The sequence below is a fragment of the Xiphophorus hellerii genome, chromosome 20 (assembly GCF_003331165.1).
Source record: "Xiphophorus hellerii strain 12219 chromosome 20, Xiphophorus_hellerii-4.1, whole genome shotgun sequence".
Taxonomy (NCBI): Eukaryota; Metazoa; Chordata; class Actinopteri; order Cyprinodontiformes; family Poeciliidae; genus Xiphophorus; species Xiphophorus hellerii.
In genome coordinates this window covers 11113973-11138603 of record NC_045691.1, presented here as the reverse complement: position 1 = coordinate 11138603, position 24631 = coordinate 11113973, and the positions used below count along the sequence as shown (strand labels likewise).

At 37.1% G+C, this 24631-nt stretch overlaps 4 protein-coding genes across 4 annotated transcripts in view; 1 reads left to right on the top strand and 3 right to left on the bottom strand.

Moving 5' to 3' along the window:
- Nucleotides 1-1773: 1773 nt before the first annotated feature.
- On the bottom strand, nucleotides 1774-5415 carry aurka (aurora kinase A). Its single transcript, XM_032549729.1, has 9 exons — nucleotides 5077-5415; nucleotides 4796-4861; nucleotides 3961-4306; nucleotides 3848-3884; nucleotides 3572-3763; nucleotides 3231-3369; nucleotides 2969-3117; nucleotides 2718-2892; nucleotides 1774-2528 (listed from the first exon to the last, which is right to left on the bottom strand). Exons 2-9 carry the CDS (start codon nucleotides 4856-4858, stop codon nucleotides 2346-2348), a joined length of 1284 nt encoding a protein of 427 aa, XP_032405620.1. The 5' UTR covers nucleotides 4859-4861; nucleotides 5077-5415; the 3' UTR covers nucleotides 1774-2345.
- A 1646-nt stretch (nucleotides 5416-7061) lies between these two features.
- Nucleotides 7062-12649, bottom strand: prelid3b (PRELI domain containing 3). The gene is made up of 6 exons (XM_032550134.1): nucleotides 12486-12649; nucleotides 11133-11301; nucleotides 9822-9911; nucleotides 9292-9362; nucleotides 9066-9168; nucleotides 7062-8060 (listed from the first exon to the last, which is right to left on the bottom strand). The coding sequence occupies exons 1-6, from the start codon at nucleotides 12515-12517 to the stop codon at nucleotides 7944-7946; spliced, it is 582 nt and encodes a 193-aa protein (XP_032406025.1). The 5' UTR covers nucleotides 12518-12649; the 3' UTR covers nucleotides 7062-7943.
- Nucleotides 12650-13661: 1012 nt separating this feature from the next.
- tubb1 (tubulin, beta 1 class VI) lies at nucleotides 13662-17892 on the bottom strand. The gene is made up of 4 exons (XM_032550133.1): nucleotides 17782-17892; nucleotides 16771-16879; nucleotides 16477-16587; nucleotides 13662-16040 (listed from the first exon to the last, which is right to left on the bottom strand). The coding sequence occupies exons 1-4, from the start codon at nucleotides 17836-17838 to the stop codon at nucleotides 14896-14898; spliced, it is 1422 nt and encodes a 473-aa protein (XP_032406024.1). The 5' UTR covers nucleotides 17839-17892; the 3' UTR covers nucleotides 13662-14895.
- Nucleotides 17893-22431: 4539 nt separating this feature from the next.
- The window catches only part of LOC116711262 (guanine nucleotide-binding protein G(s) subunit alpha-like), a 32563-nt gene continuing 30363 nt past the window's right edge, over nucleotides 22432-24631 (top strand). Inside the window, 1 exon segment of the mRNA XM_032550671.1 lies at nucleotides 22432-24004. Within this exon segment, the coding sequence (XP_032406562.1) occupies nucleotides 23866-24004 (139 nt within the window). The 5' untranslated portion in view covers nucleotides 22432-23865.

Genomic DNA, 24631 nt, shown 5'->3' with positions numbered 1-24631 from the left:
TATTTTTTTTTAAATTAGATTTTTAAAAAGAGAGTTTCTAAGTTTATTTTGACTCGAGCCGTAAATTGGTCTTCTTTTCACTCTACATTCGTGTCTTTGGAGAACTTAAGAGCAAGCATGTTTGCGCTTGAACAGTTTTCTGCTGCAGGCAGGCATCAGGCCTTCCTTTTAGTTCAGTCTGTTGATTCCCTCCTGAGCATGCGGGTAACATCTGGACGAGCCGTTCATTTATTTCCGGGTGGCTTCATTTGGAGAAGTCAGGAAATCACGGCAACTGCAAACGAATCTAACGACCAGATGGGCTCCATCTTGCAGATTTAAGAGCCTGTTCACATGCAAAAGAAGGGTATAAATAAACAAACAGACTCGTACTTCTTTCTGTATTTAGAGCGATCCCATAGTCCTCTTCTTTTATGAAAATGTTCAGAAAATCCGAAAGGGGGGAAATGACTTAGGTAAAATATGCAAATAAAGCCCTAACAGCATTTAATTATATAAACTGTAAGATTAATTTTTAAATCATGTATTATTACAGTCTGCGCACCCAAATGACAGAAAATCCCAGATTTATAGCAGTCATTTCACTTTATACGTTCTCATTTACTTCTCCAAATTTTCGTAGGGAGACACCTACTGGACAGAGAGATTAAACGCACAAACCGAGACAACGGCGGTTAGTCAAGTATACAAATCACGAAAGTGTAGTACTATAAAAAAGTGCTTGTCCATTCCTTCTTGTGCTTTTTTGTCACACTTGAATGTTTCAGGCCATCAAGAAAATTTCAATATTGGATGAAGATAAAATAAAATATATTTTAGATGATTTTTAAAAATAATTACACTAAGATTCCGCCTTGGGGGGAAAAAAAAGAAATTGCCTCATGAATTAACATGGTGGTGGTGGTAATTATGTTTTCTGACTGCTTTGGTTTCTTAAGAACTGGACAACTTTTCATAGTTGATGGAATCATGTTTGATCTCTAAATCCTGCAGTTGCAGAACCTCAAACCCAATCACTTTGGTTCTGCAGGAGAATAAACCAACACACAGCAGCAATGCTGCCTATGAATGACCAAAAACAAAATAAACCTTAGGACTGGTCTACCCAAAGCCTGCATGATCTCAAACATGCTGTTCATACTTGAAAATTCTCCAAGGTAACTGAATTAAAACATTTCTGCAAAGGAGAGCACTTTTCTTTTTATGGAACTAAGATGCTTGACAAGGTTGATGACATTATAAATACCTCTAAATGGCCCCAGGTTTAGCCAAAAAATTAAAAATGTATATATAAAAAATCTGCAATAAAATTGCAAAAATATTCTTTTCCCAGTACCACAGTGAGTGCAAGTAACCAAATCAACAATAGAATGACTTAAATTAGTAGAATATTAGCATTGGAAAGGCCCAGAGATAAATTGAAATCTGAAACTGATTCATAATGTGCATCAAGAAGTGCTGGTTTTTAATCATTTTCCTGCAGTACCTTTGCAGGAAAATTATTTTTTTCCTGCAGAGGTACTGCATCTTCCATCAAAAAATTATCAGTCCACTTAAAGTGGAATTATTCTAGACTGCATGCGGTGATGCTGTACCGACAAATATTTAACATGAGAATGCTACACTTGTGCAAAGAAAACAGATGAAAAACAGGAATGTTTTCCTGTGCCAGTTAAATGTGTTAAGACCATGAACATAGTTTGCTTTAGCCTCACTCCTCAGCAGCCCCCCAATAAAACTAAAAAGCACTTACTAAAATCCTCTGAAACCATCTTTCATTATGTAGATTTGTTTTTATTTCCATTTTGAAAACATGAAAAAGGCTTCTGCCAATTTTATCTTAAAAAATAAACCAACTTGTACAAACACAATTACAATTCAATATGGTATTTAAAATGAGAAACAAACCGAGTTTCAGTGGTTGTCTGGCGCCCTCTGCTGGGTGCTTCTGGTTACAACTATACTTGAATTTGATCAGCAAGTGCAAGTCCTGGAGACTACAAGGCCTGCAACCAACATCTCATTGATTAACAAAATGTTTCCACTTCTACATGTAAATTGGATAGGAGAAAATGTATTCCCATTTCAAGTAACAACATCTCCCAAAAGCTTGAGAAATTTTTCATAATTACTAAAAACAGTGAAATATTTACAGGCAAAACAATGCCATTGAGAAGAAACTCAGGATAAAGGGTGACAAAGTGGCTCAAGTATCTGCAGACAAAAAAAAAATCCTCATTGTGAAAATCTTTTGAGTCGAAGCAGAAGAAGCGGACTGTGAAAAATCAGCTGCATGTTGATGTTCTGCAGAACTGTGTAGGCACAGCCAGCTGTTGGGAGTGCAGTCACTCACTGGACGCTTCACTGTTCAAAGTAGTGGGCTTCTTGGTGGAGCAGTGGTGCACCCAGGGGTGGGAGAGGACTCCCTCAATGGGCAACCTCTGCATGGGATTGTGCTTCAGCAACTTAGCCACCAAGTCTTTAGCGCCGGCACTAATGGACCCACGTGGAGGGTAATTGTATTCCACCTACGTCAATAAATAAAAAATAAACATATTAGATGGTTTGTACACCTAAAAGACTTTTTATTTTGGATTTGTGTGCTCCAAAAAGCTCAAATATTTGTATTACTGTCTTTACCCTAAAACCCCTGCAAAATTTAGGAGTTGAATAATTGCGTGTATTTTACACAAAATCCACTTCATCAGAATTCTTACCCTTGAAATCTTACGGTAGGTTTCATCGTGAGTTTTTGCTTCAAATGGAGGTTTTCCAACAAGAAACTCATAGCATAGGACCCCCAGACTCCACAGGTCCACCTTCTCATCGTGAGTTTTGCCCTCAATCATCTCTGGGGGAAGGTAGTCTAGAGTTCCACACAGGGTGGACCTCCTGTATGGGAAGAAAAACAGAATGTCAGATCTGAAATGACTACAGAGCATGCTAAGACATGTCAACATGCACATACCTGGAAGATGGAGTGTGAACAGACCAACCAAAATCAGCAATCTTCAGCTCCCCATTACTTCCTAGCAACAGGTTCTCTGGTTTGATGTCTCTGTGAATCACATTCTTGGTATGACAGTAGTGGAGCGCATCTGCCAGTTCCATGATGTACTAAAAACAACAAAAGCAAAAAAAAAAAAAAAGTATCACATCTGTGAGCTTTAACTAGACCACATGCGAGTTATGTTTAAAATGGTCACTGGCTGGTAAATTGGGACAGTTACTGTTGCAGATCTGTCCTCAGAGAAACTCCCACAGCGCTGCAGCTCGCCATACAGCTCTCCTCTGGGTGCATATTCCAGGATGAGATACACACGAAAAGCATCGTGGAAATAGCCATAGAGGCGAAGGATGTTGGGATGTCTGCAGAAAAAAAAAAATATTCAGAACACAATTCAAAGTTCTGTGGACAACTTAAAAACAGAGAAACTAATGCGAGAAGAAATGCATTTTAAGATAAAACTGGTGATTTGTGCAATAAAGCGTGTGAAAATGTATACAAACCATTCTGCTTAACTGTTTTAATCAACCTGTGGGTTGACATTTCATTATAAGCACATTGTACCTTAGATGAGACTGGATCTCGACTTCTCTCCTCAGCTGGTGCTCTACCCCCGCCTTCTCCAGCTGCTTCTTGAAGAGAACCTTCAGGGCCAAGATGAATTTGGTCTGGCGCTCTCTAGCCAGGTAGACGTTGCCAAACTTGCCCTTTCCCAAAGGACGGCCAATCTCAAAATTTTCCAGGCTCCACGGTTTCCTGTTTGAAAACAGGATGTAGCTCTCGTCTTATTTTAAAACTGCATAATGCATGAAAAGTATTAAGATTTTACACTTTACATACTTTGATGACGAGGCCTGACTGTCCTTGGCAGGTTTGTCTAAAACAGCAAATAAGTATTTTAGTATTCATTTAAAACTCTGACATTCCCTGCTCCAGCTCAGTGATGCACTCACTCTGCGGCTTCTCCTGCTTTGCTGGTTCCGACGGAGGCTTGGTCGAGTCCGAGTGGCCAGCTGGCACATGCGTCTTTGACTGGTTATGCTGGGAAACGGGTTTTGGCTGTGGTGCTGGAGTTAGTTTCAGAGTGGCTGGGTTTACATTCTGGTCAGCAGAAGGAGGGTGCTTGACAGCTACAGAGACATGAGGTACTGGGTTCTGCTGGCTAACGGACCGCTGGATACGCTGTGGCCCATTCGACATGCCCAGAACCCGCTGATGCTGAGTTGGTGTGACTACGGACTTTTGAATGGCTTGTGAATGGTGAGACACAGGAACCCGCTTCGGCCCATTGCCGTTTGACTGCAATCAAAACAAAAATGATTGTATTCAAAGCAATAAGCTTAAGTACACAATTAAATGTGGTTAGTGTGAACAATTAAGCGATTAAAACCCCCTATTCTTTATGTAAATAGAGTCCCAAAGAAAACCCATTTAAAAATGCAGGTCTTTTTAGAGCAGTATTTGTGTATTTAGCTATGATCGCTGTGACATTTTTTGTTATCTTTTGAAAAGAAAAAAAGAATTTAAAGACTGAAGAAATTGTATTTGTTTTCTAGTCAGTCGTTATAATAAATAAAACAACTTTAGACCCACATTGCACACCCCTACTTGGAAGATAAACAGATTTCATATTTTCAATTACAAGAACCCGTAAAATTATTCCACATCGTTTATATCTGGAGATTCAACACATAGTGTCCTTTAGTACAACTCACATAAAGCCAAATAATCTACTATACCATATTTCCCATTTAGCAGCTTAAATATCATTGAAATGCTAGGCATTACCATTAATTCTGGCCTTTGGGGTTTCATGCACTTTACCACTTTGAACGAGGCGGAAGACTCCATGAGCTGTTAAGAAAAGAGATGGTTTGATTAACAAATTATTAGGAACACCAATCAAATAATCTAGCGCCTTTAATTTTATTATACAATAACCCTAAACCCTATTATATAATTTAAGTAGGCACAGCAGCCATCTTTGTGATCCGTGACTTGCTAGCTTAGCGGCAAACGCTGAAAACACGATTCACAGAATACCTTTTAAGCATGCCATCGTTACTTACCTAAATGTATTATTGCACAGTCTCCGAAAGCAACCACAACAGGTTGTTGTGCGGAATAAAAATAACTTTAAACCAGGTAACCCTACCCAGGCTACTTAGCAGCTACATCGACCAGCTAACGGTAGCTTCTGTTTGAGCTACATAAACAAGGAACACGTAAAAGAACGCTAAAATACGATAAGCTTTACTAACAAAATAAAATAACAGCCTTTGTAATTTGTGTTATAGAGAGGGAAAACTAGCAAAAGAGCTAAATCCACAAAGCGCAATTAGTAGCTGAGAGAACACGTCGTTTAAACGCAGCCTGTTTGATTTCAAATGTGCCTCGGTTCCAAACCTTTAAATAAACCCCAGCTGCTGATAGGCTGCAGGGATGCGATATGCTTGATTTTCATTGGCTGATGCAGGATGCTAAACGGGTAGGGCGATACGTCATTATGACTTCCAAAGGAATCTTCCAAACACGAGACGGCAATGCAATGCCCTGAGGCTTAATTGAAAGCCCTATTCTAAAACCAAGCATGTGGATCCACACATAAATATCTTTATTATGTCTATGAGCCTACATTTAAAAACTCAATGCTTGTTCACCCTTCTAACTAAACTTAAACTGATATTGTGTGCTTCACCGTTGGTTTCTTCCCAAGAGGAAGTTGCAATTCCCCTAATTTGGCCGCTTGGTGTCAGCAAATAGCCCTATGACGAAGATAAGATATCATCTTTCAGAATATAAGTTGATCCAATAAATTTTAATAAGGTCAAAGTTCTCACTTCACTGGACTGCTAATATTACATAAATTGACTTGATGTTAAACCATTAATATGTGAGTAGAGTTTGAGTTTTATAAACAGGAACTCTTATGAACTCAAACAAACTGGGATATTTTATGGGGTATTTTATGTTTTATGTAAAATATTTGAATCTTTTTCAAAATAAACCATGTGAGGACACTAACAGGAATACAAAGCTAAAAATAACACATAGCTATTGTCAAAATTGTAACTTATTTCAGCAGTTCTGCTCTAAAAGTTAAACTTTTGTATAGATTTGTCAGCCTGTGATATAGTCCATTATTTATTTCAATTTAGAAACCAAACTTCATTTTTTAGGAAACTGCAATATTATAATATGAAAAATTGAAAAATAAATCATGTTAATACAGAAACATGCACTCATTACTGGTCAGGGCCCCTGTTACATGGATTGCTGCATCAACCTGGACAATTTTTGCAGGTCAGTCAGACATTGATACCATGGTCATTATACTTGGCATTGTTACTTTTGGCAGAGAGGGTAGGTATCCAATTTAGTCCTACTACAAAATAAAATCAACCATCTAGGAAGTTCTACAAAACTTTGTCGATGACTGCTCTGACTTTGAAGTTGATATGACATAGTAGTGGACCAGCAACAGAAGATATCAGCTCCTTGCAGTCCCTAACTCTTCTTTTGACTCTACTTTCCATTTAAAATGCTTGAATAAAACATTTTGTGAATAGCCCGTTTCTTGAGTTTTGACCCTTAGTAAATTACCCTCCTTGTGAAGGACATTAGTGACCGTCAAGTCAGCAATACTCCTATAAGCTGTGTAGGCCATGAGAGAATGTTTCTGTAATCAAGTTCATTTTTGAAATTTGTCTTACTGAGCATTTCAATTTTCTCATAAATTTAATTAAAGGATTTGAAAAGCTTTAAGTTGTCAAAATTAACACCTCTATATAAATCTGTCTATACAAGTTTCACTTTTTAAACCCTAAAAACTCTAAACCCTAATAAGAATCAAGACCTGTTCAATTGTTTTAAACTTTCCAGAGGAAAAGAAAAAATATTTCAAATATCCAGGCCTCCTTATAATCCAGATTTCTAATTTGAAGAATTGACACAAAGTAAAACAATTTTACAGCTCACTCATTCAGGCACCACACAAAGAGCACAAATTGCAGTTTTTAAATAAAGAAATTTATTATCACATTATTAATAGACAAAAAAAAATCCACAACTCTCTTTAGAAGAAACTAAATAAATAACTAACAGTTTAAAAACATATATAAAAGGGTCATGAATCAGTTTTATGACAGAAGACACTTAAATACACCAACAAAAGATTGCTCCTGATGTCGCATTGGAAAGGATCTTCCCATCAACTCAAAGTAATAAATATGGCAAGTTTGATCCCCTCATAAGACAAACATTTATAACAAGTTATTAAATACAGTTAGAATCAGGCTTGCACATGGTGCCCAGTACAGAGTCCCAGTATTGCTGAGGTCCCACAGAAAAGTGTTGAGAGGGTTTCTGACCCTTTAACCTCCTTATTTACTCCAACTTTTGTTCATAAACATAATTTTAATGACACTTTCACAAGTAGTTTTCTGCCATCACAGGTCAATGTAAGCACCTACAGTCTTTTCTGGATTTCAATAAGAACTGCCTCTCTTTACAGTTCATCTTTGTAGGAAGCTGAAACTAGGACAGTCGATGACATTCTGATATCTGCCACAAAAGCACATCTGGCAAAGATAGGTGTGAGAGAGTACTGGACAAAAAGCAAGGTATGCTTTGGCACTTTTTCTTGTGTTTCTGGTTCAGCCAGTTGCTCCTGTCAGTAGTGTTTAAACCTGTCCCTGAGTGTGCCGCATGTTTCTCCATCTGTCGCCCACATCAGTGCTGTGCTGCCCTGGAAAGTCTCTTCAGAACCAATTCATGCTGCAGTCTGCTGCTTTAAATACATCTAATGTAGATGGTAAAGTTTACGAGTGTACCCTTTGAACACTACAGAAAGCCCAGAGCACCAAATCAGCACCAGAGCATCATAAAGGGAGGCTGGTGGTCTTGATGTACAGTCTCTAAACTAGTGAGGCAGGTGTCATTTCTCTGTGACTGCAGCAGCCATTGGGGTTCGTATGGTCCCTCGCGCTGTGGCTGCCAGCTCCTCGATCTCTGTGTTCAGCCTTCTTATAACCCACTCCATGGCTTCACGGCCCTGAGCAAGGATAAACATATATAAAAATTTGTTGACAAAACTTAGAAATGATTTTTTTTTTTTAAATCACAGAATGATGAAAGTTATAAATGTTACAGAATGTCTAAAGCATGAGGCAATAGCAATCGTGCTCATAGCAGAACTTTGTAAGAAGACAGCAACTAGCAAAGACATACGAAGAATGTTATTGTGACTGTTCCAACATTCAGTCTTTAGATAACATGGCACATTGCCCAACCTTGCAAATTCCTTTCTATTTAAGTCATTAATTTTGTTAGGAATTCAGTAAAACACTTCACAAAGGCTGCATCGTGAGAAGAAAACCTACAGGGACAGATTATAGTCCAGTAACTTGAAAACCTAAACTCAATCAATTTTAATGATTGTTTTTTAAAAAACAGCACTTCATGTTGAATCAAAATGTAAGACAATTAAACTATTAGTCATTTCCTGCATAGTTAATGTTTGTACTTTAAGAACAATTTAAGAGGGCTGATCAGTCCCCTAATGTTTGCAGTTAGTACAAACTCTGAATGTTCAGACAACCTAAAAAGGTTCCACACCTAAAGTTGGAAAAAGTTAGACAACCTAAAAAGGTTGTCTGAACATTGCATCAGACATCAAGATTGTCTAATGCAAAATAAAATACAAAGAAAGAGAAAATGCATCGTTTTGTGGTTTAACTGCGCCAAAAAAGTGTTAAATGCGGCTGCAGTAACTTTATTCTTTTTGTGGTAATTTCAAAACAGGGTGTAACAGTGCTTTAAGTTATTTTTTTGCTCTCCATTTGGAATTTTAAATGAAATTCAGGTAGTTTCAGAAAGCAAAAAATCTTAATCCATTTCCATATGTTAACATTAGGTATAAAATGCTTTTCAGGTACTTGTAAGCAAAACAAACAAAATTCCCCCTTTGAAATCTGGTTTCAAAATTAAAAGGAACCTGATTTCAAATTGAGAAGTCATAGATTCATATTTTGCATCAGGCCTAAAATAAGTGTTTTACCTTTCCAGCATTGGTTGAAATGGTGTTGGCCATGACCCCCTCCAGGTAACTGCTGAGACTGATGCCTTTCACTGAGATGATAGCTTCTTGAGTCAATATTGTCCTAAAAAGAATGATGATTTGAAAGAAATCAGAGAGAAAATTTAATACATCAGAATTCACAATGCAAAAAGAAAAACTGACAAGTTTTTGACCAACTGTGCTGAGCGAGTAACAAGAAACATACTTCTCTGGATCTTCAGGATGTGGTGTGTAGGTTAACTTTTCATCCACAGACACCATGTTTGTGAAGGTGATCTGAAGAAGAAGCATCAACAATTCGTTTTAGTTAACACTTGAAGTATGTGCAGCTTATGGGGTAATTTCCACACCTAAAGTTGGAAAAAGTTAGACAAGTCTCCCTAAAGCTCTTAACAATTCTTCTTGAAACTTCAAGAAGACTTGTATAACAAGTACAACTTCATTCTGAGAATCATGTCATTGAACAGTCTGAGCTCATCCGGATGAAAGTAACACAAACTCTAACTAAACCGGGTGTGTCTGTTTAAGACTGACACAACCCCAAACACAATATGCTTTGTCACTGCTTGTCATCAAATGGGAAAGAACAACAACAAAAGAAGCCTTTAATGCTTTCACTCTAGCCAATATTAACTCCTGGAATGACATTCAATATCTTTGGCAGACCTTGAAATCCCAAACTCTACAGGAAATCTAACCAAGCATTCAAAAGAAAAGGTTGTTCTTATTACTCACATTTGAAGATTGAAGTTCAAACATTTTCTCCTTGGGATCCACAATCGAGCTCTCCTGAATGTAGGTGCATGTTCGTACATTTCCGATGAGCTAAAGGAACAAGAGGAAGACATTTTACAACCAGGCTAAAATTTACAAACATCATACACTTATTGATTTGTTTTTCTTGACTACTACATAAAATCTCCTGTAAAAATTATTTAACACCTATTATGTCACTGTATTTTGAATAAAATATAATGATATAATTCAAAAAACACTGATTTAACTTCAATTTATAATACCTCATAGCTGAATTAATACAAATGTGTTACTTCAAATATGTACTGTTGCTCAGAAATAGAAATTATGACACCACGTTGATTTAATAACGTTTCACTTTAGTCCAAACATTAGAAATTAGATTTTTTTAATTCTTTAAACTATAGGGAAAACCCTCACACAATTCCATCATAGACTTTGCTAAAGATAAATAAAAGCTGATTTTTACACGCTAAATGATACTGGTATTATAAGCCATAGCTCCCAAAGAGCCTTCAAAAAGGTGCCAAAACTCAAGATATGAAACATGAAGTTTATACACACAAGAAGCACAGAAGTGTTTTACTAATTCAATAATGTGTAAATAAACTATAAAATCAGGCAGCAAAATTTTTTTTTGGTCTTAAAAAAAACAGAATCATAGTATTACTAGAGAGAACAGACATATCCTCATATATCTAACCAAGAGTTGTCAGAAAATGCTGACATAAAACAATCTCAGACAGCTGGAATGGCACAGTATCAGTTTTCTGCAACCTCATCGTTCCAGAGTTTGGATTACAGAGTTCAGTGAATCACGGTTCCCATTGGAAGAGTTCAAATTACACGTTGTGCAATTCCAGAGGGCTTCGTCACTGCTCTGCTTTCAAGTCACCTCTGGTTCTGACCGAGCTGACACAGATGGAAAGTTACATCACACGGTGTCAGGGATCACATCTGAGCAATGATGGATATGGGACCACCATGTCCCGTACAGCACGAGCTGTGGCACACTGCCATGAACTAGCTGTGGCTCCAACAAGAACCCATGTCTGTTACTATTACTGGACAGAAAAGCCTTGCATGTTAAGGTCAGATACGAGCATGGAAAGTTAACCATGTGATGGACGTATCTGGATTTTTGTAATCCATTTTATCACCATTTTATCCATTTTTACACAACTTTTAATACAAATATCACATTGTTTTCCATCACTGTCTAGAAGACATTCATTGAACAGTCTGAGCTCAGAATCTAGAAAGATTATGTGTTCGGGTTTTGACACTCACAGATTTTACAATGGACGGTAGGCCCCACTCTGTGCTGAGCAGCCTTTGACTGTGGAGGCGGCCCTGTTGGTCAATGTTTCGGCCTAGTACATCCACTCCAAACACACTGGGATTCATGGGATTTGGATACTTCTGCATAGCAGCCTTGGTCACCATCTCCCAAGGATGGCTGTGGGGGCAAAAGCAACAAAAATACAGAATTTGATAAATAAAAGTCACACCCACAAAACTACCATTTTACACAGCATTACAGAGTTGAGTGAATCATTTTATTCACAATTATACATTTACCTAAATGCTACAATTAACAGTTAAACAAATTCCTATTCCTACAAACGGCAATTGTTTCCTCTTATTAACTACATTTACTCTCAAGGTTAAATAGCAAAACACTAAAGAAGCTCATACTTCTTCATTGTTTGTAGCTCATACTGTAGCTTCAAAAGTGCAGAGGGTTAATTTTAAATTGAATTATATTTCATTTAATTTACCTTACAGTTACAGTTTTCTATAATATCGGCATTTAACTAAAGCCTTCTTTAAAAATATATATTTGAACTTACAGATAAGCACTCATTAGAGTGCTTTACTTGGTCAATACATACGGTAATTATCCATCCATCCATCCATTTTCTAACACAAATGAGTGGTGCTGGTGCCTATCTCCAGCTAACGTTCTGGGCGAGAGGCGGGGATATATAATTATAACATGACTAAAATATAAAGAATAAAGCTGAATTAAGCAGCTCCAGCTTTGATAACTTACGAAAAAAAATAATTTGTTAAGTTATACGCAAAAAAATGCTTAAAATGTGATATTACTTTTCAAAGAGCGACGGGGAGAACTGCTAGCTAGCAGCAGCAGACGTTTCCATGGAGACACGTGAACACGCCGTCGTTATTCAGTGACGTGTGCAATTACGACAGCACGTACGGAAGAATGTAGGGGAAAGGTTAAAGGGGCTGCTCGGATCTGACCGGCGAGTTATGCAAGCCGAAAAACTGCAGAGACTAGTCAATGACAGCGTCTTATGGTCAGTTTTATTCAATTTCTTGGCCGCTTTAAGAATCTTTTAAGTATTTTAGTGTTATTAAAACCAAAGCAATTACGGTACACTATATCAATGTACTTGATACGCTCGAACATGTTATAATAAAAGAAACAAGAGTTTATATATAGAAACATGGCTTTTAAAAACAATGTTCAGTGGTCTAACTTTGCATATGGTATATTACACAATCAAAATAAAAAGAAAATCAACGTCAATAAAAGCTCCGGTCAGGAAAGTCGGTTTAAATCTGCAACCAGCAAACGGAACACACATTGCCTGAATGGATGAAATCTGCGCTTACTTGAATATGTGCTCCGAGGTCCAGATCTTCATGATTTAATAGTAAGCAGCAAAGGCTATGAAGCAGCAGTCGAACTGGTAGGAAGACGGTCACACTGACAGATGTAAGGAAGCAGCACATGAAGTGAATGAAGAATCCTTCCACCCCATACCAGCGCAGCCGCAGTCACATGAGTCCATTACGCATTTCCGCCTCTTGAGTAATGACGCAAAATCGAAATATGCCATGTTTTTCACTTAAACTTAAATAAACACTCTCTGCCAGATATGGCATAATATTAAGTCCCCCAGGGATATCTGATGAATTTATTATATTTTCTATTACAGAATTGTTTGATTGGTTGTTTAGATATTTTGACATCAAATGCAGAAAAAAATGAAAATATTTTAAAATATTTTTTTCTGGCATATTATATAACTGCCCAGTCTTATCTTACCTCAAGCTTTTTAAATGTTGGAATAATTGTCTGTTTTGTGATAGATGTGTTTGTCTTTTTTTTCCCAATTCAATTCAAAAATACTTTATTAATCCCAGAGGGAAATTAAATGTTGTTATTTATACTAATTTTCTTTGACCCACAAATATAGGTTTGGACCCCCATGACATGGTTATCATCTTTGTGCCACATATGACATTTCTAGTCAATACGTCAGGAGTATCTGTCACTGTAATATTTAATACTTTTACTTAAGTTCTATAAATAAATGTATATTTTCCTGTATTATTGTAAACATTTAAATACTCCTTATGTCTGTCTGAACACCTAAGCATATTGACTTTCATTGAAAATGTTTTGTTAAATATTCATTTCACATTATATATGTTGCTGCTTGACCTTCTCTTGACCTTATAACCTGTCCTGAAAAAAAACTTTGATATGTCTGTTGGCACTGTGACCTATATTACACATAATCTCTAATTTGTCACAGTACTGTACAAGAGTTCAGTCAACTGTACTGCAGAGTGCAGGGGCATCTGAAAGTCAAGTGTGCTTATCTAGAAGTGAACATGCTCTGTCCAAGTTATGCGTAATCGCAGGGCACCAGACTTGTGCAAGTGGGAGGAAACAGTCTGACAGCCTTGAACAGTATCACGGGTTGTGTGGTATCAGAGTACTTTCCAGTGCCACAGTTTGCCTCAGTTCAACTTCAATTAATGAAACCTGCTGTCAGGGGACAGGGTTTTGAAAAAACTTTTAATACATGTCCCATACACAAAAACAAATCATTATTTAAACATCAATATAATATTTGTTTAAAGTTGTGGATTACACAGAAATGCTGAAAATATAATTCATTTAAACATGTACAAATAAATCCAATATTTCAAAGAGAAATAAATCAATTATAACATTTGTTTAAAAATACAAAAACATTGTCTGCATTATTTCAAAAGTACCTTTACATACAGGGCTGACATAGTCTAACATAGTCAAAATGCATGCTTCTTTTTTTTTCACTTAATAGTTTTTTTTATAAATGCATTAAAATATAATACAGCCCATGGAATGAGAAGAAAGAATGCTATATTATTCACTCTTCATAAATTAATACATATTATAATTACTTTGAATCAGTGAGCCACGGGTTTCATTTTACAATAGTACCACAAACACAAAGACATTTATACAAGACCAAATAGCTGAATTGAGTCTTATTGGTTTTCTGCTTTGACCTCTACTGCACCCATGAAGTAGTTGTTTACTATAAACTGTACCATGATGTGCACCTCTAGACATGATGACAAGTCAAACGACAAAAAGGGTGAATGGTATAATTGTTATATAATGTTTCACTATGGCTTATTGCTTTGCTGAATGACTTCGCCTGTGAGAAACAGAAATGCAAACTGCAACATGCTGAATTAAAGCTCATTGATTGTGCTGATAAGATTACTGAATTTTTTACTGTTCTTCCAATCTCCCAACTCAAAGTTTCCAACAGTTTATACAATAATAAAAGTAAGTACTTAGCATTAATTAGCTCTATTAATCAATCTTGTGATTATATTTTTTAATACTATGACCCATCTGTCTTCTGGAGGAGCCTGGGCTGAGATTCCCTGACAGAAGCCTCCTTTAAATCACCTTCTATATACATCTGAAGCATTCACAGGTCATCGAAAAGGCAAAGCTGCCTAGTTAGTCATAGGGTCTGCTGTTGGCATTACATGTCTAAGATATTTATTTCAAATAACTGCTGAAAGATGTTTTCAAAAGATCAAAAGCCCCAAACATAGTCATCAAAGCCTTGAATCCAGTAAAAGGTGAAAATAAAAATAAAATTAATAAAAAAATACAAGTAAAACAGGTTAACATAAAAAATTGTTTCCAAAGAAATTCACTATACATACATCATTTCAATTCTTGCCCAAAGAGTCCTTCTGTGTGAAGCTGTATACCCCATCCACACTACTCATCTACAGTTTCTTTGTTGGTTTCTACCACTGTTTCCAGTTTGGTTTCCGTCCGAGACTGAACCTCTGTGATCCCTGCAGACGAGGGTCCTTCCTCTTCTTCTTCTTCTGCTTCCCAATCTAGATCAGCAGTTGCATCTTGGTACTGCTGGTACTCTGCCACCAGGTCGTTGAGGTTACTCTCAGCCTCTGTGAACTCCATTTCATCCATACCCTCTCCTGTGTACCAGTGGAGGAACGCCTTCCGTCTGAACATGAGGGAGAACTGCTCGCCCACCCGACGGAATATCTCCTGAATTGCTGTGTTGTTTCCTATGAATGTGGAAGCCATTTTTAGACCTCGAGGAGGGACGTCACACACAGCCACCTTTACATTATGGGGGATCCAATCGACAAAATAGGCACTGTTTTTCTGTTGCATTGCGAGCATCTGCTCATCCACCTCTTTGGTGGACATCCTACCTCGAAAGACACCAGCTACTGTGAGGTAGCGCCCTCGCCGTGGGTCGCATGCCGCCATCATGTTGCGGGCATCGAACATCTGCTGGGTAAGTTCAGGTACAGTGAGAGCTCTGTATTGCTGGCTACCCCGAGGTGTCAGTGGGGCGAAGCCTGGCATGAAGAAGTGGAGACGAGGGAAGGGCACCATGTTGACAGCCAGCTTCCTCAGGTCAGCATTGAGCTGTCCTGGAAATCTGAGAGAGGTTGTGACCCCGCTCATAGTCAAGGAGACCAAGTGGTTCAGATCGCCATAAGTCGGTGTGGTCAGTTTTAGGGTACGGAAACAGATGTCATAAAGGGCCTCGTTGTCAATGCAGAAAGTCTCGTCTGTGTTCTCTAAGAGCTGATGCACAGAGAGTGTAGCATTATAAGGCTCCACCACTGTGTCTGAGACTTTAGGAGAAGGCATGATGCTAAAGGTATTCATGATACGGTCTGGGTAGTCCTCTCTGATCTTATTGATGAGGAGGGTACCCATGCCGGAGCCTGTGCCTCCCCCCAGCGAGTGAACCAGCTGAAAGCCTTGGAGGCAATCACAGCTTTCACTCTCGTTCCTGACCCGGTCCATGACATGCTCCACCAACTCCGCTCCCTCTGTGTAGTGGCCCTTTGCCCAGTTGTTTCCAGCTCCTGAGTTCCCTGCACCACCAGATTTATAGAAGTTAGGTTATTTATCCACAATAGATTACAAATCTATTGTAATCTATTAAAATAGATTACAGTTCATTTCTGTAGAGAAATTAACTGATAAGTTAATTTCTTACCAGTTAATTTCTCTACTATACTACTGGTATAGTAGAGAAATTATAGTTAATTTCTCTACTATACCAGTAGAGAAATTAAATTAACTGGAGTAATTTGTGTACAGAAATTACTCCAGTTAAACTGACGGGGTTAAATTATGTCTCTACACCTCTGAGCCTTCTGACCACCACCCAAAGACACAATGACAGAGGCAGACAGAGTGGAGATCAAACTAACAACCCTACCAATCGCAGGACAAACTCCTGGATCGCCACCATCATGAAGAATTTAATAACATGAATATTGTGTTTTTTTTCTCAGTTGGCCTCACCGTGGATGAAATTGTCTGGTCTAAAAAGAGCACCAATGCGACTTCCTCTGACACTGTCCATAGTGCCGGGCTCCAGGTCCACAAGCAACGCCCTGGGGACATATTTACCACCTACAAACAGAATCAATAAGTTTTGAAAACATAGCTGGGAATGGGCATTTTCAACCAATACTTTTCAGTGATTTAATGCCCAGGCTTATGCTAAAAAACAAAATAAGTCACAGACAGCTGAGCTCAATATTTGTGGTTAAGTATTTGAATAAGCCTGAGCAAGCAAATGAACTCTTCTGGTACCGTGTGCCTCATTAAAGTAGACGTTGAGCCTCTCCAGTTGTATGTTGCTGTCTCCTTCGTAGAGGCCTGTTGCATTTATCCCATGTTCTTCACTGATAACTTCCCAGAACTAAAACAGAAGAAAATTATCAATACAACACCCGTAGTAAGTTGTTTCCTAAAAGATCCTCTTTATACAGTATTTAAGCTCCACTTTAATTTTTAATGTTTAAAACGTGACTGTACTGTAATGCACTTAAGGAGACTATTTATATGTGCCTATAAATAAATCATCTAGTCAGTATCCATCTGCAAAAGGTTTTGAATTGTTTCCCATTTCTTCCTATTTTCCTTCCAAATACCAAGTTTCTCCTTAAGTCTCTTAAAAGTTCTTAGTATTTTGGCTGCCAATCATTTCAGTTAAAAAAACTCATAAGATGCAAAGTACTGGGAAATCAAGATTCTTTAAAAGTTTTGCACAGTATGTTAGGCATCAACTAATTCATTATTGAGCTGAAACAAGCAGTTATCTATTTGTCTCATGCTTTTATATAAGCTAGATACAGAACATTGAATGTACATAATGTAAAACGGATTTTTAGACTGGAGGTAACCTGACTGTTTGAAGACTACTACAGCCTAAAATGTTAAAAAGCAGCGTGTGTTACCAATTTTTATCATTTTGTTCTTCCCCGCTTTTATTTTGTGTTAGCCATGATAAAAATGTCCCACCCATGTCAGTTCTACTTTGGTCCTTATCTTTCAACTAAGAGCTTGACACGGAACACCCTGTGTCACACACAGTGAGTGACAGCGCACAACTCAAAATATTCACCACAAGAATAAAAAATACACGCAGTTTTAGACTACTTTAAACATGGTTTCACAAAATGTATTAACAGTAATTATTATTCTTATAACTCTGCCAGTATATCATGTTCCCAAAATTAACCAAGAGTTTTTGATGCAGGTCTTTTGATACATATCATATTTTATGGAGGTGATAAGTTAATAATTATTTCTTTGTATTACCTTGGAGCCGATCTGGTTGCCACATTGTCCAATTTGCAGATGTACGATTTCACGCATGGTGATTGAGAGACAGTCCACAGAACAGCTGAGGGTCCGAGATAGTCCTCAGTGCTCTCATCTGTCTTATATATGGGACCAGAAGTGATGTCATCAGTGACATAAGAAGTCCTCTGTTTAAAAAAAATGCGAAAGACCCGGAATTCACAATGAAAACGAAATATTCTGCTGTGCAAATGTCTATGTCCTATTGGTTATTGCATCCGAGGTACAGTTTTTTGGGATTTTTCAAGGAGCAGCAGTCTTGCAGGCTGATTTTAGATTGATTTTTCATTTTTTAAAATGTATTTTATATATTATATATATTATATATTGATACTTATTAAGCTGTTCAAGCTGTAAAACCTTCAAGAGGACACAAGGCCTGTAAACCTGAGGGATGAATCAGTTTGGTGTCTTTACAAAATAGGTTATATGGTTCATCTATGTATTCATTGAAAATTGTGAATATATAAAAGTCTGAAATGGTATTTTACCACTAAAGTGGGTTCCACATGGATATTAAGCTATATTAAATAATGATGTTTTGGCTAAACCTTATCTATAAATGTATGTAGCTGTAGAAGACAGAAAATGCTGTATTACTAAATACAGAATCTTCTTATATATCTAAACTCTGCAACCGACCAAAAACAGGAAGGAAGTTTAGTACAGATGAAATAAGGTGGCTCATTTCATAGCTCAGTGTTCATTGCGTCTATAAGTAACCACATAGGATCGCCAATTTAAACTTAGTCCCACATATGTAATTATGTAGCAATGTATTTTGGTATCTATTATAGTCTAGATAAAATAATCAAGTTTCTATTCAAAAATACTAAAAAGGAACTTTATGTACTTCTCTATGGTCTAGTGTTGCTGATAAATGGTAAGATTATGACGGATGGTACCATCTAGAGGATAAAGGCGGCTATTACACTTTACAAGTTCACACCTGAGAGTCTTTATATAATTTTAAAGTAATTCATATTTCAAGTCGAACTGATTATTTTTAAAGTTCTAGAGTAGTTTTTAACTTGACTGTCTGTGCCTTGCTACAAATTCATTAATACATTGAATTATCATTTGGAAACTGTTTTTTCCATTTACTTAAATTATAATTGTCTAAGGTTAAAATTAATTTGATCTTCTGAAATATTTAAGTGTGATTAAAAAAAAGTAAAAACAGAATAAGTCAGAAGAGGGGAAAACGTTTCCACAGCAGATTGAAATGTATTTGTCCTGCTTTTAGAGCTATCCTTGACATCTAATCATGGTGAAGAGTTTGCATGAAGTTTAGTTCTTTGAACTTATTTTTGAAATATTTATCCATCTGAGAAACACTGTCGTGGTGAAAAAAACTATATGAACCAAATTCACCTGACTGAGAGAAAAAAACAATGTATCGCTCTGAATTGAGTTTGAAGAGAGATGACCATTTTAAATCCTGGGATTCATCTTATAACTTCTCTGATTCCAGTCATTAGTTCCACCCTATGTTGTCTGTTGTGGTTCATTAGAGAGCCACAGCAGCATTTAGTTGTCACTGATGACCTTTATGTGTTTTGCCCTGAGCCTTTTGACGCATTTATGGACAGAGTTTGTTTGTGTGTGTGTGCCAGTTTGTCTGCTGTGTTTGATCATGAATCATGATGGAATCTGTGTTTATGTGTGTGCATGTCAGATTTAAAGGGATTAATTAAATTCATTAATTTAAAGATTTAAAGGGATTTAAATACCCCGATCACTACCAGGTGAGAAAGGATGCTGCACTGGTGTGATATCAAAATTTCTTTCAAGGAATCTCATTGGAAAGTTGGAGGATGCAACCCACCTTAAAACTAAAAATGGGCAAGACTGTTGGAGTAGATAATAGTTAACGATATTGTTGTTATTTTATCTTGTAAATAATCTCCTCTGGTACAAAAAAAGAGTATTATTGATGATGGCTTCTTGTTTTGGTACACATTATTTTAGAGCTGCAAAGTCTTTAGTCATTTCAAAGAGATAGTTAAATTTTTTTAACATAGAGTTCTCTGATTTGATTAGTTGATCTCATTTTCCAGGGATTTGTTCATTTACATCCATTAGCTAAAGTCATAGTTAGCTGACCAAGATGATCAATATGATCTATTTAGTCAAAGGTACCAGTCAGAAGAAGGGTAACAAAAATTCCATGGTATATTTACACAGTAGTACAATCAAGGCAGGTATCAATAATGGGAATAATTGTTACTGATGCCTTTCAGGAACAATGTGAGAGAAAGGTGATATTAGAAAATAGATGAGAATTATTTAATTTCCTTTTGGGATCAGAAAAGCATTTTAGAATTTAATTGAATTGAATTGGAATGAATTGTTTTGAAGACACTAGTCTGAGATGCAAAGAGGCACTAAAGGAGCTGCTGAAATTTCTTGCAAGTAATGTTTGCATTCCATGTGTGCGTTGAATCTAAAAACTAGGAAACACAATTTTAAGTTATTAAACTTTTTTCTAATGAAAGCATTCAGACCTGTTTAAAGCTTTGCAGAACATTGGGGGTGAGGGGTTGTTAAGGTCCAGTGGAATCTGAGTTAAAAGTTTGAGCTTTAGCTTAAAAAGTTGAATCAGAAAGTGCTTCAAAAGATGCTGCCTATTTTTAAGATGAATTTGTACAGAATATAAATAGAAAAAGGTTGAAAATGACTTATAATGCATTGTTTTCACATGACAAAAACTTGATATTCTGTAAGACTCAAAAGTAAGCCAATTTAAACCAAAAAAAATATATTATTACTATATTGTCTAATGTGACAAATTTAACAAGTTCTTCTATTTTTTTTACACCAAAGTAAAGATTTAAAAAATAATATTTGAAAAACAAACAAGATATTTTTGGATAAAATATGTTTTCACAAAGTGTAAGTCTTCTTTTGTCTTTTGTCCAATACAATTAAAATTGTGACCTCTCATAGCCTCTTTATAGAACCTCAGGAAACCTGAACTATTCTTTTAAATCTTTATTATAGAACTATTAACTATCTACTGAGTAATTACGCAATCTATTGCTAATTTTCTGGTGATTGGTTTAGACTTTGCACAACAAACCTAAGTTTATAGCTTTTGAGAGATTTATTGAAACTAATTGCTAATATATGTTCTACCTTCATATTAGTAATATGGTCTATTGTGTGACTTTTGAAATCCAAAGTCATGCTTTTGACCAACTTTCTAAAGCTGCAATTGCTTAAAAGTTACATCTATTATTCTGCATAGAGCATATAATCTTTTTTATGTGTTTGGAGTGATTTTTATAACCTAATCAATAATCTTTCAGTTATTCATGGAGGATGGTTAGGCTGATAATCATTTTTGCTTCAAAGAGGGCGCCTCTCCCCTTCTGTAGCTCTGCTTCTTGACGCTCCGGGCAATCATGTGATCCAACCAAAGACCGACGCTGCTTTAAAGACCAGAGTCAAGTGGCAGTAAAACGGAAATCAGCAGAACCCTGGTTTGCCATTCAAATTAAAAGCATCAAACCTCTCGTTAAAATAAATAAATAAATAAATAAATAAATAAATAAATAAATAAATAAATAAATAAATAAATAAATAAATAAATAAATAAATAAATAAATAAATCAGAATAGAATAATTATTGACAGCAATTCAATTAAGAGGTCAACTCTTTGTGCACCACAAAAAACAAACAAACAAAAAAACATACTTCTGGAACAACTTTTTTTTTTCATAACAATGCTGAAATAAACATTTTTAATGTTTCTTTTATACAGTTGTAGCCAGTGTAATTGTAAATGTTTGCAAACAGAAAGGTTCTTGTGCTTGAACAACTCTTAATGGCTCGTGGTGCTTTTATTAGTTGTACATCACAATTAATTGGGTTGTATGTATGTGTAAATGGGCCTATTTAAAACCACAATTTCTTCTCAGCATCACTCAAGACATCCTAAGTTCTACCTGCCTACTTGTACCAAAATTTGAGAATTATGACTCAAACTGAACAGGGCCTTTGACATGTTTTGTAGAGATTAATTTAAAATACATCAACTCGTAATCTGAGTCATTTCAAATTTTATTGAAACGACTCAAAACTGTTGGTTTCAACTTTGTGAATATATAAGTAATATAAGTATTGTAAATATACCAGTTACCTTATGCCAGAATTAACTTTTGATTAAAAAAAATAAAAACTAATCAAAAACAATGCTGTTGCTGATTCTTTTTCTCTCAGACTTTGATAAAACAGTCCTTATATAACAAAGCAAAACAAAAAAAAGTTTACACTTGGAATGGGGGGAGGAAAATAGTTTTTTATTTGTTTTCTAAAAAACAAAATAAAAAAATATATCTCCAAACTTTATCTTTCTGACACTAGGATTTAAACTGTTAGAATATTTTAGAACATTTCCTAAATATGAAAATCTTTAAAGAACGTGCTTTCTGTTCAGCTGACACATATGAAGCACAAAATGAGGGGAATTAAAATATACCGCTAGACTTGAAGACATTTGCAGGCATTTTGCTAAAGTAGTGCTTTTTTTTGGCATTTATTGTGAAAGGTTCAACCGGAAGAAAAGCCGGTTGGCATGGAAAACTTGACACCGCTTCTTCATTCCCAGGGTTCCGTGAGAGCCGTTTGCCCCACCCCACCTCTTCAGCGCTATCTATCTCAATGTACAATTCTCTGAGAAAAAAAACGGGGGCAAAAATAATTCAGAGAAACACCGCGAACGGAGCAACTCTCACCCACCAGACCGGCTCAACGGAGCGGCCGCGGGCTATCGGCGCCGAAAGCAACTGCCTGTCTCCGTTTGGATGAAGTGAGTGTAAAAACCCCACCGCGGTATGTTCATGTATCATGCACATGTAACCATTATCTGCCGTACGGATTCAAAGGGAATACAAAAAGGCGAGAGACTTGACAGCGGACTGTGCTCCTGCTGCTGCTTGCGCCAAAACGGGGGACACAGCGGAGGATTTCCACGAATATCGCCCGGATATTTGGTCGCGGAGACGGACAGCCAGCTCCCGAGAGCTGCCTGTGCTCGGTCGGAGAAGATTTCCGATGTGAGGAGAAACACAAATTAACGCTACGGAGAGAAAAAGGACGGACTACGGGCCTTTTTCCTTTTCTATTTTTTTTTTTTTTTTGTTGGTCAAACCCTCCTTAAAAAAGACAGGCACCCGCATCTATTGACCGAAGACAGGACTGAATTTTTGGCACAGGATATCACCAATAAGGTTGCTGAGAACCTTCCTGATTAAAATAAAATGTGAGAGATTTTGGAAGAAGCCCCGGTGAAGCCTGATGTTTCACATGCCGTCATTTTAAGAGGAAATATTTATTTTTTAAATTTCTCTCCCTCTCGTCTTCTAATGTTCCTCTGTTTATTTGAAACTGAATTGCAGTCAGTTCGGTTAATAAACCTAAATATATATTTTTAAACAAGAATAATTAAGAAAGAGAGACTGAAGAAAACAGAAGTCTGTTTGAAATGGATTGAATGGCAGTGGGAGCTATCAGCCGAAGATGGGCTCCTGAGGGGACATTTGCTGGGAAAATATAAAAATAGTTGTATCATCACTATAAAAAATATAACAAAAAAGCAAAGGCCGGTGTTTGAGATCCATACGCCTTGAAGGAATCTGGGGCGCAGAGATTCATTCATGAGCAGCCAGAAAGCTGGAAATTCCACATCCACTCTCATATCAGTGTTGATGACTTCATTGCGGATTTACAGTGAAAAACACGGGAATCAAGTGTTTGAGAGGGCGGGATCGTTTGCTGCACTTCTGATCTCTCTCGGCTGATGGTTTTCCAGTAAAAAACCACATCCATAATAAAACGCCTCGGCGAAGTCTACTACCCGACATCTGCTTCTGCTGGGGGAACATAGATGCCACCAATTTTGAGCCAGGTGTTCCTCTGGTGGTCCAGATCAAGAAATTATTATTCTTAAAAGCATCTAGCCATCCACGCACCTTACAACCCTCTTTGAGCCCATAACTGGATTTTTTTTGTCTGTTTTTTTTTTATATATTGGGAAGATGGGCTGTCTTGGGAATAGTAAGACTGAAGACCAACGAAATGAGGAGAAGGCTCAGAGGGAGGCGAACAAAAAGATAGAGAGGCAGCTGCAAAAAGACAAACAGATATACCGGGCAACTCATCGACTTCTTCTATTAGGTAGGTGATTTTTCTAACTAAAATATGTTCCAATAATTGTTGCTTTTGTACCAGGAAAAAAATGCTCTAGAAACTCTTCTGCAAGGCATAAACAAAATGATGCGTTTGATACAATCTCACGCCACCAGTTTAGTGTTTTGACACAGAGCTCTTGGAGGAAAAAAAATCCGGCTGGCCTGCATTCTGGGGGTCATTATGGAGCCTGATTACTGAACATGTGAGAGACAGGAGAACAGACACCACCATCTGTGTGAAGGCAGCACGCTCAGGCACCACGCAGAGACCGGGAGGCCGCTCACAGGCGTTCTCTCCTTTCCAGATACCACTTGCGATCTGGTGTGTTTGTGTTAACAGTTAGCATTCTGGATGCCTTCACTTTGGCTTTCTTATCAAGTGAGGTGCTCAAAAATAGGGGGAGAAAGTCTGTGATTGACAGTATTTTTGGCTTTTAACATTTGTGTCTTCACATTGAAGACTAGTATCCTGTTAAACCTCGGAGTGCAAATTAGGATTACCATTAGGATTAGTAGCTTCCCTGAAACGTCTGTCGGGCTCGTTTTAATCTGAAACTGATCCCAGATTTGTGCACACACACATTACACCTCTAAATAGCACTTTAGGGATGTT